The 15,553-nt window shown below is 48.2% G+C and overlaps 8 protein-coding genes across 8 annotated transcripts; 4 read left to right on the forward strand and 4 right to left on the reverse strand.

Annotated features, from left to right (window-relative positions):
* Positions 1-282: 282 nt before the first annotated feature.
* EV420DRAFT_1619168 (organic solute transporter Ostalpha-domain-containing protein) lies at positions 283-2,408 on the forward strand (the record flags this gene model as incomplete). The annotated part of the gene is given in 8 exon segments (XM_060475446.1): positions 283-378; positions 432-612; positions 665-702; positions 737-937; positions 966-1,367; positions 1,387-1,446; positions 1,568-1,580; positions 1,603-2,408. The coding sequence occupies 8 exon segments, from the start codon at positions 283-285 to the stop codon at positions 2,406-2,408; spliced, it is 1,797 nt and encodes a 598-aa protein (XP_060333362.1).
* A 534-nt stretch (positions 2,409-2,942) lies between these two features.
* Positions 2,943-3,401, reverse strand: EV420DRAFT_1639923 (uncharacterized protein; the record flags this gene model as incomplete). Its single annotated transcript, XM_060477032.1, has 1 exon — positions 2,943-3,401. One exon carries the CDS (start codon positions 3,399-3,401, stop codon positions 2,943-2,945), a length of 459 nt encoding a protein of 152 aa, XP_060333363.1.
* Positions 3,402-4,638: 1,237 nt separating this feature from the next.
* On the reverse strand, positions 4,639-4,943 carry EV420DRAFT_1639924 (uncharacterized protein; the record flags this gene model as incomplete). Its single annotated transcript, XM_060477033.1, has 3 exons — positions 4,639-4,715; positions 4,767-4,820; positions 4,871-4,943. The coding sequence occupies 3 exons, from the start codon at positions 4,941-4,943 to the stop codon at positions 4,639-4,641; spliced, it is 204 nt and encodes a 67-aa protein (XP_060333364.1).
* A 1,075-nt stretch (positions 4,944-6,018) lies between these two features.
* On the reverse strand, positions 6,019-6,593 carry EV420DRAFT_119190 (uncharacterized protein). The gene is made up of 3 exons (XM_060466295.1): positions 6,304-6,593; positions 6,238-6,249; positions 6,019-6,190 (listed from the first exon to the last, which is right to left on the reverse strand). Exons 1-3 carry the CDS (start codon positions 6,440-6,442, stop codon positions 6,123-6,125), a joined length of 219 nt encoding a protein of 72 aa, XP_060333365.1. The 5' UTR covers positions 6,443-6,593; the 3' UTR covers positions 6,019-6,122.
* A 49-nt stretch (positions 6,594-6,642) lies between these two features.
* EV420DRAFT_1526299 (uncharacterized protein) lies at positions 6,643-7,729 on the forward strand. Its single transcript, XM_060472414.1, has 4 exons — positions 6,643-7,114; positions 7,196-7,221; positions 7,262-7,330; positions 7,369-7,729. Exons 1-4 carry the CDS (start codon positions 6,985-6,987, stop codon positions 7,654-7,656), a joined length of 513 nt encoding a protein of 170 aa, XP_060333366.1. The 5' UTR covers positions 6,643-6,984; the 3' UTR covers positions 7,657-7,729.
* Positions 7,730-8,584: 855 nt separating this feature from the next.
* Positions 8,585-10,270, reverse strand: EV420DRAFT_1526301 (uncharacterized protein). Its single transcript, XM_060472415.1, has 7 exons — positions 10,133-10,270; positions 9,929-10,107; positions 9,778-9,873; positions 9,646-9,724; positions 9,260-9,591; positions 8,923-9,208; positions 8,585-8,865 (listed from the first exon to the last, which is right to left on the reverse strand). The coding sequence occupies exons 1-6, from the start codon at positions 10,191-10,193 to the stop codon at positions 8,951-8,953; spliced, it is 1,005 nt and encodes a 334-aa protein (XP_060333367.1). The 5' UTR covers positions 10,194-10,270; the 3' UTR covers positions 8,585-8,865; positions 8,923-8,950.
* A 421-nt stretch (positions 10,271-10,691) lies between these two features.
* EV420DRAFT_119901 (uncharacterized protein) lies at positions 10,692-12,006 on the forward strand. Its single transcript, XM_060466325.1, has 5 exons — positions 10,692-10,988; positions 11,042-11,536; positions 11,584-11,625; positions 11,669-11,746; positions 11,799-12,006. Exons 1-3 carry the CDS (start codon positions 10,838-10,840, stop codon positions 11,592-11,594), a joined length of 657 nt encoding a protein of 218 aa, XP_060333368.1. The 5' UTR covers positions 10,692-10,837; the 3' UTR covers positions 11,595-11,625; positions 11,669-11,746; positions 11,799-12,006.
* Positions 12,007-13,049: 1,043 nt separating this feature from the next.
* Positions 13,050-15,491, forward strand: EV420DRAFT_1266119 (alpha beta-hydrolase; the record flags this gene model as incomplete). The annotated part of the gene is made up of 8 exons (XM_060467309.1): positions 13,050-13,133; positions 13,186-13,261; positions 13,322-13,522; positions 13,573-13,801; positions 13,860-14,604; positions 14,662-14,721; positions 14,766-15,190; positions 15,296-15,491. The coding sequence occupies 8 exons, from the start codon at positions 13,050-13,052 to the stop codon at positions 15,489-15,491; spliced, it is 2,016 nt and encodes a 671-aa protein (XP_060333369.1).
* Positions 15,492-15,553: the final 62 nt, after the last annotated feature.

Raw genomic sequence — 15,553 nt, forward strand, 5'->3', positions numbered from 1 at the left:
TGCATCATCGCAGGCGCTGCGGCTTGCGACCCTTTCCACAAGTCACCGTCACGACACCTTACGACCAGCGACGATAATGCCTGGAGGTGCAGGCTCGAGGCTACCTACCCCGGTGCTTGCCGTTGCCGGGGTTTCTACCGTCATTGCTGTTTTGGTTTCAGCAATGTCTATATATCTGCAGCTGAAGAACTATAGAAGGCCTGTTTTACAGAGGTGCGTTGCTGGCAGATCTCAGTGTCAAGGTGCTAGCTGACATAGTACGTTAGGATGGTAGTACGAATCATGATCATGGTGCCAATCTATGGCGTTTCTTCATTCATATCGCTCTTTTCGCTCGAAGCAGCCGTATTCATTGATGCTGTGAGGGATATATACGAGGTGCGTAGTGTACATACATTCTACCGTGAAATCTCACATTCACTTGTACGTAGGCCTTTGTCATCTATTGCTTTTTCCAATTACTACTCTCATATTTGGGCGGAGAGCGTTCCCTCCTCATCCTACTTCACGGACGACCGCCAAAAGCGCCGCCCTTTCCTATCAATCTCTTCAAGCAGGAGCTGGACGTCAGTGATCCCTACACGTTTCTGTTCCTCAAGCGAGGAATTCTGCGTACGTGTCTTAGTCGTCTTGGCCTGTTGCTCAAATTAAACGCTGCATACAGAGTACGTACAGGTCAAGCCGGTCCTTGCACTTGCTACTGTGATTCTCAAGGCATGTGGTGCTTTCAATGAAGGTGATCCTCCGCGCCAACTCTGGATACCTCTACGTCAGTATCATCTACAACATCAGCATTTGTCTGAGCTTGTATTGTCTGGCCATGTTTTGGATAGTGGTCAACGACGATCTCAAGCCTTTCCGCCCCGTCCCCAAGTTCCTCTGCGTAAAGGGGATTCTATTCTTCTCTTTCTGGCAGTCTATACTCATCTCGATCTTGGTTGCGGCTGGTGCCATTACCAAGCTAGGGCCCTTACACCGACAGCGAGAGTATTTCACTGGGCCTCACAGATACCCTCATATGTATGGAAATGCCACTCTTCGCTTTTGCTCACTTGTTTGCGTTTGCCTACACCGACTTCATCGACAAGGACAAGTCATTTGTCGCTCGCATGAAAGTATCATACGCCTTTCGTGACGCGTTCAGTTTCCTCGACGTCGTCGAGGACTCCAAAGCAACCCTCCGTGGTGAAGGAATGGACTATCGCGAGTTCGAACCCTCAGAAGGTTTCATGCACCAGGGTGCTGGGCGAGACAAGCGCATACGGGCAGGGTTGAGATATAGCAAAGGCGGAAAGCGGAAGTACTGGCTTCCCAAGACTGCTCCCGAGACCCTACCCCCGGGACGCTTCGAGCGAGGTGTCAACCGCGTAATCAAGCATGTGGCAGGGAGCGGATCAAGGAGAGAGCGTACACGCACCACTGTTACAAGGAGATGCTGATGATGTGGTCCACGACGCGCCGGATCTAGAAGGCAGAGCATGATTATGACGTGTGGGACCAGCAGCCAGCATGCAGAGGATGACTATGACTTAGGCATTTGGTGACCTTGACGAAGGCGACGAGGAAGCTGTTCGACCATAGTCGGAAATATCTGTTTGGGAGATTACAACTATCCTGTGATCGATGCAAGTTCGGAGGATGCGCGTGCGGTGATATGGGATTTGGAGGAAAGGGTGTTGAGAGACGAGCGGGGAGCGTGGTTTTCGCCTATCCGAGGGGCGAAGGGACGGGTTGCTATGAAACGACGGGACGGCCCTGCGTGGCGCGGTTATGGAGCAGTTGGAACGACTAAGCAGAAGAGGACAGAGGATTATAGTGACGCTAAAGTGATCGACTTTGAGCGAGACGTCGTTCCAGAGGCGATGGACGTCAAAATGAGATGGTCAAAGAAGCATGACCCCTCGCCATCTTCTTCGCCTGGACCCTCGTCTGCAGAGAGCAGCACTGGTCCGGGGAGGCGCTCGCGGTTATCGTCGTTACTCGCGAAGAGTCCACCGCAGAGTCATGAACCGCCTGTGCTGCCATCAGATGCTGTGGATCTGATCGTGGAGGACAAGGATGCGATGAGGGAACGTCGAAAGGGTGAACCTGCGATTCGCTCGCCTCTCCGTAAGGTTTACAGGCGGGGGTTTGTCAAGCATGATGATGAGGGGCGACGGACTGAGGGAGAGGTAGAGGTGGAAGGTAGTGGATCGCAGGAACCAGATAATCGTATACAAGCCGGAGAAGAAGTGCTTGTCGAGGTTGGGGGCGAAGGAGAGCAGGAAGCTTCGGTGCATGAGGAGGAGGCGGAAGAGACGTTCTCGCCTGTGCATGAAGCGGAAGGTGTGATCGCTAGGGCTGAGACTCCCCCGCCTCATACGCGGTTGTTGATAGACCATTTGGACGATGATAATCCGTGGGCTTGAGTTTTGGTTCATTTTCTTTATATTTCACTGTATTATCAGGGTGTAAAACAGGATTGGCGTACACGGCATACTATAAAGGTATTTATCTAGGAGGATGGAGTAGGGTTATGGTCAGTTAAGCAACATTTTTATGAGGATGAGTTCATCGTTCGCTCTAGGTCCACCTCACCACCGAGCATATCAGTTGAGTGAGTCTTGAAAGCAAAGGTATATTCAGGAAGCTGAGCATACTAGTCATTTCACAGACAGATATCATCCCCAGAGGCAAAATAAGAGGATACCTCTTGTTATCGCACGAGCCCGGGATGGAACTTATCAGACTTGAAAGAGTTAGGCCACTGCGAGCAGCCGCCAAACGCTGTAGTAACTATACAAAGGCATACCGAACGAAGGATCATCGAATCAATACTTATATAACAAGACAGCATTAAAAAACGCATAACTGAGCGGAGCGAAGATGAAAAGGAAAATGAGGATGGTGGTACAGGTAAACGATTCAAGCTTTTCTTCATGTTTTCTCCTTCCTAGCACCTATCAATCGGCAAAAGCAAGTAGCATATAAAACATCAAGAAAAAAGTCGCGCCTCCCATGAATCCGACAAAACCAAGCTGGCACCAAGTAGCCATTCGAGGAGGGGCATGCATGAGCTCGTTATCGGGCGCGATGGTTCCCGGCATTCTCGAGCTCCAAACTGCGTCTTCCTTGGTGAAAGTCTGATAATGGAGTTCTGGACCGGGAGTGGACTTGGCACGACTCTTTCTCCTTCGCGCGTTCGGAGTACGTCTAACAACGGGCTTGACGTCTCCCTCCTCGACAGTTGGAAACGGCGGGGCTACCGCGTATGCCTGACCTCCGGAGGGGCATACAATTGTACCATGAATGGGTTCGCGGCGGTGGCCCTGCATAGGCGTGCCGCATAACCTGCAGTGGGGTTTCTTGCGAGTAGTTTCTTCGACTTTAACATTGACGGAAGCTGCCGCAGCGTCCGTCATTCTCGAGTCTCGTTAGAGGTCAGCAAGGTCAGCGAGACACGTAAACGGGATCAGAAAGACATACATCTGCGGAAGACCTTGACAGTATGCTACAGCTCCGAGTCACAGCTGTAACAAGCACAGCGGACGATGTGCGAGAGAGAGAGACGGTTTTCTTTGTCCCCCTCAGGGTCCAAAATTCAATTAACTAGCTTTATATACCCTCAGAGGTTACGAGGACACGGGCATGTGGTCATTTTAAGAACAAAGGTTAAGATCGTCGAAGAAACGGAAATCAAGCCCTTTGTTCTGCAAAAAGCTAGAAACTAGATTCGGATGGTTGTCGGTCCGAAGTTCCGAACTGACTCTTTAACACGACTCTCATTCTTCCCAACGTCAGCATCAAGGAATGATTTCTCATATGGGATTGCACGGCCTGTAAACGAGACATGTAATTGTTTCCTTTTTTCTGCGTAGATAGATGGCTGACTCATCCGGCAGACAGATGCAAGTCATAGAGAAGGCGTCGGCGGAGCGTATTGAAAGCCACAGCTCGTATCATTTCATGGCAGTTCGAAACTGTTAATATACAAGGGGGACATGTCAAGTATCGAAAATTTCTCTTACGAAGCTAATCGCCGACGATTCCATCCAGATTCGATGCATGATACAGGTCATATCAGCCGATCACTGCACAAAGGTCCACCAAAAAGATGACATATCAAGAAGCTTCAAGCCAGCTGTCTTAGCTTTACCTGTTACTGGGCGCAACTTCTGGTACCTGCGACTGATCGTCCTGACACGGTCGTCAATGCACTTAACTGGAGGATCAGCCCTGTTGATCAGCTTCTCAGTGATTCGGCTTATTCATTGGTTGTTCTCCCTTCAAACATGACAGCTTGAGAGATACGAGTCCCGAGAAGCCACACAGCTACCAAGAGATGGTTCTTGCTACCAGTATTTCTTAACCTGGAGATGATGGCCTGATAGTATCTCACCAATGTTTCGAGCTTAGCACTTTCCCGAGTTGAACTGTTATCGGTACTTTCAGAGTGTATGTGTCTTCTCAGCCAAGATTTCACAGCTCAACTATTATTCAGGTAGCTATCTACTATGTTGTATATCGGAGTAGTGAGGAAAGGTGCTGTTCAGTGAATGGTAGGTGCTTTGGGAAACGTTAGGCTGGTGTACCCAAAATTTTCGGATTGACGTACCATATAGTATGTCAGTATGGATTAACAGCGTTCTGCGATATCCACTAATTCCCATCGTCATCCTGGATAGGTTCTGGCTCGCTGGCCAAGAATTTACGTTTCCCGATATCGGCATTAGCACCTGTGGTCCATTTGAGCACGCTTTAGAAGCATCGCTTAAAGATGGACGTACGAATATATGAGACGTCGCCTATTTCGCGGGCGACTATAGCGGGAGTGGTCGCATCTATGGAACGTTTAACATAAAACAACTAGGCAAGCATTGGGAAGACGAACCACGACCGACAACCAACGCTTGGGTCGTTGCGAAAGCGCAAAGCACAAACAATAGGGCAAAAATGGACTTCATCCTAAAGATCCATCTGAGCGATAGGTGCTTTTATATTGCTGGTACCGGCGCTTCTGTTTTTCGAATTGTCAACCTGGCTCAATCGCGCATTAATCATTAGATGGTAACTGACCTATGCATCAATAGAGCGGACCATCATCCTTCGCACAGATGGATCGCGGCAAACATAGTTCGGTGTCGGTGTCCGCACCGCATGGTTTCGACCTTCGCAAACTTTACCCGATTTATTAAGGAAAAGATAACCGCCATTTCCCGAGAGTCTCGTTGGAAATTGCAGGGATGCAGGGCGGCGTGTTTATAACTCCATCAAGAGCTAACTCCGGTCTTTATCTTGGGAACATTGTAACCACTGCACACGGTCCGCGGATCGGTGGCTTCGTGACGCGTCAATATACACCGACGCGTTATCTTTTTTGATTGATGCATACCTGAGGTATGAACTCGAGAAGTATCGCTATTCCGCCCGGTAGATTTTGATCTTTGGTTTCCAGTTATGCGTGTCTCCGTGACAGAAGCATAGTCGCCCGTCGGGTTATCTGTGCACACGGCAGGCATTCTTCATATTTGTCATGACTTGTTCTCTACGCTTAGCATTTTTGTGGACATCTAGGAGCGTTTGTATACTCAGACTGTTAGAGAAGCATGCGCCGCGTATGATCAACCGCAGTACACAGTCCAGGCAGTCCCGTGGGGTTATCTCAGTCGTCATTTCGGTCTTGTTGCCTCTTTCTGCTCGGTCTGTGGTACTTGTGGCTGACCGCCGTCGAGAAGTTTCTTATCCCTCCCATCATGAGTCGTATTGACCACAGAAGAGGAACAATTGTCGAGTCGAAGGCCTAAAGGCACGGATCGACGAGCAAAACGGCATACGTTGGACGCATTCTTGGGCTTCCATGTGAAATGTAACTTTCCTGCTCTTGAGATCAGGCACTTGTAGAAGTCCTTTGGAGGGCATCTCTTCCCTTGATTCATATATTCGCTCTTGAATCATTCCTATTCAGTTTTCCTTGAATTCTTGTCTGAATTAGCAGCTGAATATTATATTGGTATATGCGTATTATCCGATATCTAAATGCTCCTTTTGCAGTACAAAGTACGCGTCTCTACACCATTGCAACGGCTTTGGAAAAATTTCAGTACGTCGATGTGCACATTTTATTTGTCTCGCTTACTGGTGTATTAGTCCGATCTCTTGGCGTCTTCTTTCGAGGGTTCTGCTTCGGCAGCCAAGAATGCACGCCGCGAAGCTGTATTCATGTCAGTTTAGCGCATCTAGAAGTAGGAAAAACCTTACGGGCTTGGACATCTGCAAGAATGGTCAGCAAAATAGGACGACGCGAACACAGTAAAGGTGACTCACTAGGATTAAGGTATAGTGCTTGTGTGGTCACAGATGCGGCGAGCATCAATAAGAAAGCGAAGAACAACTTCATTCTGAGAAAGAGACAGGAGGAATGCTGTTGTAAACTCCAGTTCGGTGGTTTATATATGTTGGACATTGCTGAAATCTATGATTCATAAGGCTCATCGTAGGAACGGCACCTCCTTGAGGCAGCACGCGGCTCCAGAACAGTACAGCTTTAGGCGATGACTCGAAATATCGCAAAGCGGCTGTGCTACATAGCTCAAGGTCATGTAATTTCCACTGACACCATCTTTGATGTTATATTTAGATCCAGACAGCCTATCTAAGTACGAAGCGATATCATGTTTCGTTCCACATCAGTTGATCCAGTGCAACGCCCATATTTTTGCTTCTTGCGCTCAGTACTATGTGGCATGTGGCATAGTCCGGAGCTTCGGAAACACTCGGAAAAGCGGTGGTTTTGAACCTTCATCAGGAGAATACATCTCAGGAGTCAGGGTACTGACGCGACTTCTGATGCAGATGAACAATCCATCATTTTAACAGCGTCACAGCATCCACATGAATCATAATACTCAAACGAGTCATTCCTTATGCTTCCTTGTGCGCGTACGGCATTCTTCCAGTCACACCGCGACTAACCTGTTACTCCCGCCTACCGTAGTACCAACCAGCATGCTTCCTCCCATGACGCGCCCTGCTTTCCTGACGCTAGGCATCAGTTTGCTTTCAATCGGTACGGTGCTGAACGTACTCAGCATGCTGTATGCGCGCCATGCAATCCCAGAATACGCATCTTTACCGGGTAAGATATCGTGAAGTCCCCTATGATATTCTGAGATCTGACTTTGCCGAAGATTTATACACACAGGGAGAAAGTAGAGAGCTTGCCGGAAAGAATTCAACGACGCCGTGCGAAGATTCGACTTCGGGAACTACAGTATCACATCAGATGACTGAATGGGCCTCTCTCTTTCCTCCGCATGGCGGTCAGGTCCTACTAGACGGCAACAAATACGACGTCTCATTGTACCTGCAACTTGAGATGCTTGGATACAGGTTCGCGTTGCCTTCGTGACTCTTCGAGACGTTTTCAATGGCCAGTCACCGGCACGCGCCATTGAATCCGTTGACTTCGAAGAGACAGAGTATTGTTTGGATGTTTTGAGGCAGACTGTACTATGTACTGCGGACATTACGCTGGAGCCCGGAGAGGTGGTTGTTTTATCGGATGGTTCAACTGACATGGCAGCGACGGGGAATCATGTTGATCATATTTGCAAGGATTGGGCCCAAGTAAGGGAGTTCGTTGAAAAAAACCAAGAGTCGTGGGCCCAGGACCATTAGAGTAGATATCATTAATATGTTACAGTAGATCTCCTGACTTCGAATTAATTATGGTCCCTCCCTTTCACGAACTGTATGGCCCGGCGTTGCGTCAGAAGCAACTCAAAAATTCGTATGCACCACTGCAGTAATGACAGAGCCCCTGTATCCAGCAGCTATATTCTCGTGAAACACATCGTGCCAGTAACTTGGCAATATCCCATGTACTTTGTAGCGGATTAATGCCGTTTTCAGCGACATATCTGGACAAGTTGTCCAATCAAGTAGATCATTAGCAACCTTATTGAAAGTGAAATTCCCATTGTCAGTCCGCTGATGACATGTTCGGTATGGTACGTCTAAAAATTTTTTAGCCTAGCTAGTTCCCTTGATATCCTGTCGGCAACTGGCAGTGGATATCATACAGGTTCCAACTCCCCCATCCAATTCACTCATGGATTCAAGAGCTTACGCTTGACATGGTGCGTTTCTACTAAGTCAGATGTACGCCCAATTGTCATCCTCGATGAGCTTTGGCTTCGAGTGTAAGAAAGTACAGCTACAATAAAGCTGAGACTCCGCTGCGAACGCGGCTCATCAGAACAAATCTGGCTCGTGATCTTGGCTTCCGCTATGCCTCGCTGTCCGGTTAAGCATTAGCGAGAGCGGACCGCATTTGATGGATAATTCCGCCTCCACTAGTAAGATCTGAGATAACCGCCGATTTCCTTTATAGGACAGGAGAACCAGATAGATATTCACTTGAATTTATGGGCGACTTGTTATGATCCCGTTTGAATTCTAGAGCGATCGTTGATTTCGACCACGATGTCTTCTGTAGATAATCTAGACCTTTGCACACGGTGCGGAGTTCGTAGCATCCAACTAACCCGCGGAAGAAAGCTAGCTTCACGATATAGTATTTTGTTGAGGTGGTAGACATCTAGGTATTGGGTCGAGGTTTGATGGACAACGTCGCGACATATCATCTGTTGAAGCAGCTCCAGCGAAGGGAATTCGATGATAGGAAGAACATGAGAATTATTACGAGTAGCATATGGACATGAAGGGTATCATTGTTGCAAGGTACAAGGCAGAAGGTAAACGCAGACAGAGGCAATAAGAGATGGTGGAAACGGCGAGAGCAAAAAGATCAGGAAGATGTAGAAAGATGACAACCGCAGCATTCACAGATTTTACAAACACAAATTGATTGAAGAAATACAGATCCTAATCGATTGAAAAATGAGTGAAGTGTTCCACCTCGGGGTATGCGTTAATGCTCACCAGCACTAAACTCACTCAAAAGCAGAATTCAAACTTCATCGAAATCTGGCTTTCCATCGACATCGTTTCGAAGGAATGATGCCGACTGTCCCATTCCGCTGTGCACGGCAAGTTCCCACTCAGATGGTTTAGTTGAATCCGTGACGTCGGTCGAATCAGTGGCGCCAGTCGTATGCTGATTCTTCCGAACAAAGCTCATGAAACGCATACTCGATTGCTTTGGAGCAGTTGGCTCGAAGGCAGTTCCCAACCCCGACCGCACAATAATCATAGTTGGTGCGATGCCCTGGTAGTGGATAAGTCAAGGACGCGCTATGGAGAGCAATAAAGAACGGACATAGATTTGCGTAGCAGCCGGAACCATGATAGCTTGTGCCGGATGTCTAATGGCAAACAAGACGACTAGAATGAGCTGAACGACTAGCACCAACGTTCCGGATTCGATTACAATGCTCATTGCCTTCGGTAGGGAGTCGTCTTTATCCGGCATTGCCCTTTGCATTTGCCTGGACATATACCAAATTCTGCCGACGATTAGAACCGTAAGGAAGAAGTTGCAGCCAAGGGACAACGCGAAGCCAGAAGTCCCAAGGGGGACAATTTCTGCAGGTGCCTGGTTTGACGTCGCGTCGATTTTGTTCAACAGACCTATGCTCGCCATGCCACAGCCTGCGTTTTGGTGTAAGCATCGGTAAAATGGCGTAATACGATATGAAATCCAACCTAAAGCTCCGAACGCCATTAAGGACGGGAAAACAGTTACGCTATAGTCCTTTCCCCATACCAGCCAGCAGCGGTATATCTATTACACCGTATTTAGTTACCATGAGCAAAATTAGTCATTTTGGGGCCTACCAAGACGATTTCCGCTATGAAGTCGGTAATATAGAACAACGCATCCGCTCCTTCCAAAAGCTTGGTCTCTTCTGAGATCGGCCGAGGGTGGATAAGCTATACAACACAGAAAAGTAAGCTTCATCTTACAAGCGCCAGATGAAGTCTTTACCAGTCCATCATAGACATTATTGAAGTCGAGCGCGAAACGGACAGTGCACAACGAAAACAAAAAACAGGTCATAAAAATCAAGATATCTTTATTTTTCACTGTGCGAGACCTGAAGATAAGGACCGCGAGAGCTGTGAAAACCAATACAATGTTGATTCCTGGGAAAAAATGAGTAAAATCTGACGATGGAAACGACGAGCTCACCATAGAGAATGGCATCCACTCCAAATCCTATGAAAGTTGCGTGGTCAGACGTGAATGCCATGCCCAACGACCTGGAAGTAACTGGATGAAAGGGCCAGGTGGATCGCTGATTAACTGCTGCTGCATCATGTCTTCACGACTGAAAAGAAGTACCTGTCAAACAACACCAACCATTAACGAAATGGGTCGCTCACGTGCCAGTGCCACACGAACTACAGCAACTTGAACCATTGTACCCACACCAACACCAACACCATTGACTCGTTAATTTCCGAACACCATTCTGAAGAGGGCTGTAAGTAATGGTTCTGCTTTTTACCTTCGCTAACACACTCGTGATTTTATCTGGCTTGCATCAGGATCCGTATATTGGGCGCCTTTCGACAGTCAAATTGAACTCTGCTCTTACACATGGCGCATTACTCCACGCGTATTTAGTGGGGCCAGAAGGCTTTATTCAGCGCTCATCACGGCAATCTTGCGGCCATCAGTTTGACCGTTGCTTCTTACCCCCTTGGAACAAAAAAAACGTAAACTTGAATATGACCGGCCCGCACGAATCATGTAGCGCAAGAATTGCTGTGTAGGTACCAAAGTTATCTTGACTCTTGCAGCTGTAGGAATCTCGAAGCTCCAAACTACAACCTCGACAGCCGGTATACGTACGGCCATCCTCCACTCATCGATTTCATCCAGCCTTTGAAGATGTTTCCTCGGGTATCGTCTGATGACGGGCACCTAATACACTTGCTCTTCATCGCGGGCATATTCGCTTTGGGTACGACGGTTCTCAACGCGTACCATAGCTTGCATTTGCGCTCCCAGATGCTTGCCTCACGAAATCATAAAGAGTATTGTAAGCAGTCCAAGTCCAAGTTATAACGTGACACTCATATTCACGTATTCTAGCTTATCTTGGAGATGACTTCCCGCCTCGAATACTGAGCGCCATACAGCCCGCTGCTATGAGCATATTGAATGGCAGTGATATCTATCCTCTTGGCGATGACAAGAAATGGGCCTCTGTCGTACCTCCAGGTCATGGATTTGTTCGAATGGGCCCAACGGGCCGACCTTTTGCCATCTCCATGGGACATCAACTCCATTGTCTCAACGGTATTCGCTTTGCGTATATCGCCGCTCGTGATAACATTTTCTCTGATCCAAACGACATCACCGCGTCTTTCAATCATGCCAACCATTGTTTTGATCTCATACGACAAAGCATCCTCTGTAACGCAGATACCACGCTGATTCCAACCGGAGAGTCTGGCGAACCAGGGACACTCTACGGAAGTCTCCATCGGTGTCGTGATTGGACTCAAGTACGTTCATTTATGGCCAGTAACCAGAAGCATTGGAAGGGGGTGCCTCTTGAACCAAACTCGAAGCTGTCCTCTCCAGGTACGCTATTTTCAGAAGACCATGTCGCCCAATCTCATGATGAACAGATGGCTGGTGAACGATGATCGTATAACACGCAGCGGTGCCAGGTAATGGCGCAATGTAACAATATAATCTTTGACTTAGACCTAGGCCCTTCAATCATAATGATTAATATGTATAATCTTGGAATGACTCCGAGCTCTTTGTACTTGCCTTGTGCTGCTAGTTGTAAGTTTCAAATCACAACTTGATAGTATCGTCAGACTGAATACGGCTCCAGGACATAATAATATCCTAATTGGTGTACTATTCCGAGTGCAGGAAGCCCCACTAATTATGATCAGGGTTGCCTCTCTGAAACCGTACTAACGCTATACCCTTTGCCTGCAATCGGATCGCTAATTGCAAAACAAAACCAACGAGCTGCGTATTTTTATTGCATCTTGGTCTCAGTTGGACGGATACAGCCTAGTTGCAAGTTGTTAGACCGCGGTATGCTTTCCGGTTGATAAGGGTAAGCGCTCGGTACAGTATGACTCTCGTTCCTTCATAACCCGAACTTTTTCCGTACAGCGCTCAAGACTTTATGACTAGTTCCAATCAGATTTGAAGGCGGTGCATCGTGTGCTTCTCTTCTCGGCACCGCTTTACCCTCAAGGTGTATAACTTTCTGAGTGTCACATCGGCTGTGCAACACCAGGCTACTAATACTGTTGATGCCCTATCTAGTTCATCATTATCCTGTCGACTGCTATGACACGCTCCTTGGACTACTACGAGCCACTTGCTGTCAACGATGCATCCCAGCCGCCTTCCAAGCAAAAGGCATATCAGCCCTTTCTGCTCCAATGGATCATCATCTTCATCCTTGTGGTCAATGTCGTAGCTGCCATGGTTGCATTTTTGGCCACCCGGGATATTGTGCGGTCGGTCAATGAGTTTGGGAGTTTACCGATTGCGATAGAGACACTGTCTCGCCCAGATCCATTTATCGGGCTACCAAAGGCTCATTAATATCGCCTAGCAGGTTCGTACATTTTCTTGATTTGTAAGTTCTACCAACTTATTCTTGAGGCTTAAGCGCTTAAGCAGGGGAATACGATAACTGGAGATGGCGATGCTGGTTATCACATTTGGTCTCCGGCCTACAATTGACTTTCTTTGTGCGGTACTATGTATAGCAGTATTACTGTAGATAACGGTATTAATGTAAACGGCGTTTGAAGCCTAAGATGTGAGAAAACCTTGTACCCCGCCGGATCACGGACCGGGACCCGAGTTCGGAGGGTTTTACACTGCGATCATGCATCACTTCCTTTGAATCTGATTTTCACCATGTGAAGCATTACTATTGAAGTAATTGCGAATCCCCCGCTTCTCTGCCTCCATCCAGAATGATCCATTCTTACCGTTGATTGATGACGCGATGAGTCGGATGCTTCACCTGCATCAATGCCATACGTACACATACCCGGGCTTGGTTTGAACCAGTCAACCACAACTGCAGGGCCCAGCTCAGAACTTCAGCAGAATGAGCCCCAACGCTTCGTCACCACTTTGTGCGCCTTACGGGACCTGGAAGTCGCCCATTGACGCAAAACTAATATCTGAAGCGGTGAGTACTCTGTCCATTATATCGAGGTCCTGCTCGATATATAGACTGTCAGGGTCTCAGTGTTGAAGATTTACTTGTGGATGATATTACCCGGGAACTATATGTTCTCGAGTCGAGACCCTCAGAAGGTAGCTTGGATGGACAGTTTTGACTTGGCGAACCAGGGTGCTGATGGTTTGAACGCTTAGGTGGAAGGAATGCCATAGTCTCAGCATCTGACAACCGAGACATATACGGACCGAGCTGGAATGCTCGTTCTCGTATTCACGAGTACGGCGGTGCTCCTGCTCTGGCGCACGATAGACGAGTCTATTTTTCGAACATCACGGACGGCAGGGTGTACGTGGTTGACACGGCTAAACGGTCTATACCAACTGCAGTGACACCAGGTAACTGCCGGGTTTACATTTGCCTGTTCAGCCTCTCACATCCTGTCAAGCAGAGAACCCCAGTCACCGCTACGGTGATTTCACTTTGCACCCCAAAGACAAAAAGTGGCTTGTGTCTATTCTCGAGGACCATACCGTCGACAGTGCTTCAGGCATCAAGACTTCCCTTGTGGCGATCAACACTCTGACGCAAGAGAGTAAGATAATAGCTAGTGGTTCCGATTTCTACAGCAACCCGCGTTTCAGCCCGGACGGTCGTTTCATCGTCTGGAAAGAATGGTATGCTCCAAGTTTCTTGACTGATGTCGAAGCATTAGGTACATTACCGATTGAACAGGAATTTCCCTTATATGCCGATTCAAGCGAGCAACCTGATGTTGGCGCCTTTCTCTATCCCTGATGATGCGGACGCGTTTCCGTCTGTTGGAGCCGCGGTCCTGGTGTCAGGTGGGAACGGAAAGATCAATGGAGAGCCAACATGGACACTTGCGAATGAACTCGTCTTCACAACGGACAAAGATGGCTATCTAAATCCATGGATACTACGCGGCATTTCTAGTGCCACTCCTCAGCCAGAGCCGCTGTCACCTGTTGTCATACCAGAAGAATTCGGAGAGCCTTCATGGTTCCTCGGACTTTCTAGTTTCGCTTTATACGACCAGCGCCGCGTTCTCTTCTCGTCATTCCGGAATGGGAGGTCCCAGCTTTACCTTGCCAGCCTCGATACGCGGGAGTTCCTCCCGGTTGAGACGCCATTTGTTCTTATACAACACGTCCGCAGCTTGGGTGACGGCAAGGTCGTCTTTGTAGGGAAGAAGGCTGACGATAACTCGGGTGTTATTGAGTTTAGTTGGTCAGAGCAGGATCAAAAGCCCATATACAGAGTGCTGCGAGGGAGAACTGACTTGCCTTTTCCGAAAGGACTCATCTCGCTACCAGAACCGGTGGAGTTACAGGTTCTTCCGGAAGGGAGGACGACTCATGCTATCCTATACCTTCCCAAGAATCCTGACTATTCTGGGGGTTTACCTGGGGAGCTACCTCCTGCTATCTTTAACCTTCATGGAGGGCCGAACTCAATGGTAAACAATCGTCCCATTCTGTTTTTAGTCTATTAGTGCTAATCTAGGGTTGAACAGCTAGATCAGGCGCTCGATTGGACCAAGCAATACTATTCATCTCGCGGATGGGCATGGCAAGTCATCATCATCCTAACAAGGGTCAAGCATTTCCATTGATTGAGACCAACTACCATGACAGGATCGATCTCAACTATAACGGATCGACTGGGTACGGCCGAGATTACATGGACCGCTTGCAGGGACAATGGGGTGTCGTTGACGTTAGGGACTCTGTCGAAGCCCTGCGAGAGCTAGGTAAGCGCAGGCTGATCGATGTCAACCGGTCGGCGATCCGTGGGCGCAGCGGGGGAGGCTTCACGACCCTGCAGACGTTGTCCACGACAACGGATAACTTTAAAGCTGGGACTGCGTGGTTCCCTGCGTCGGACCTTATTGCGTTGCATGTGAACTGTCATAAATTCCAGTCGCAGTATATTCCGGGGCTTGTTGGAGCGTTGTTAGAGGAGGATTCGGCTCTGTGGAAGAAGCGTTCGCCATTCTATCAAGCGAGTCAGATCAAGGCTCCAGTACTGGTATGTGGATATGTGTTACGTGTTAGGTACTCGTCTCACTTAAATCACGTCTAGATTATGCAAGGGTGAGTGAGGTATTTCCTGATATGCGGGCTGCAACCCAAACAATCACACTTTAGTGTCATTGACCGTATCGTTCCGCCCGAGCAGACGCAAGACATGGCAAAAACCATAGAAGCTAACGGTGGATCGGTAAAATATATTGAATTCGAAGGGGAGGGACATGGCTGGAGGAAGGCTGACAGCATCAGAAGATCCATCGAGGAGGAATTATCCTTCTATCAGGAAAGATTCGGACTGAAGGGGGCGCCTTGAGGGTCAGAAGACATGGCAATGAAAACTGTACCACATACCCACCAAGGCACTGGCTGATGGTT

The sequence above is a fragment of the Desarmillaria tabescens genome, assembly GCF_030435595.1.
Source record: "Desarmillaria tabescens strain CCBAS 213 chromosome Unknown EV420scaffold_10, whole genome shotgun sequence".
Taxonomy (NCBI): domain Eukaryota; kingdom Fungi; phylum Basidiomycota; class Agaricomycetes; order Agaricales; family Physalacriaceae; genus Desarmillaria; species Desarmillaria tabescens.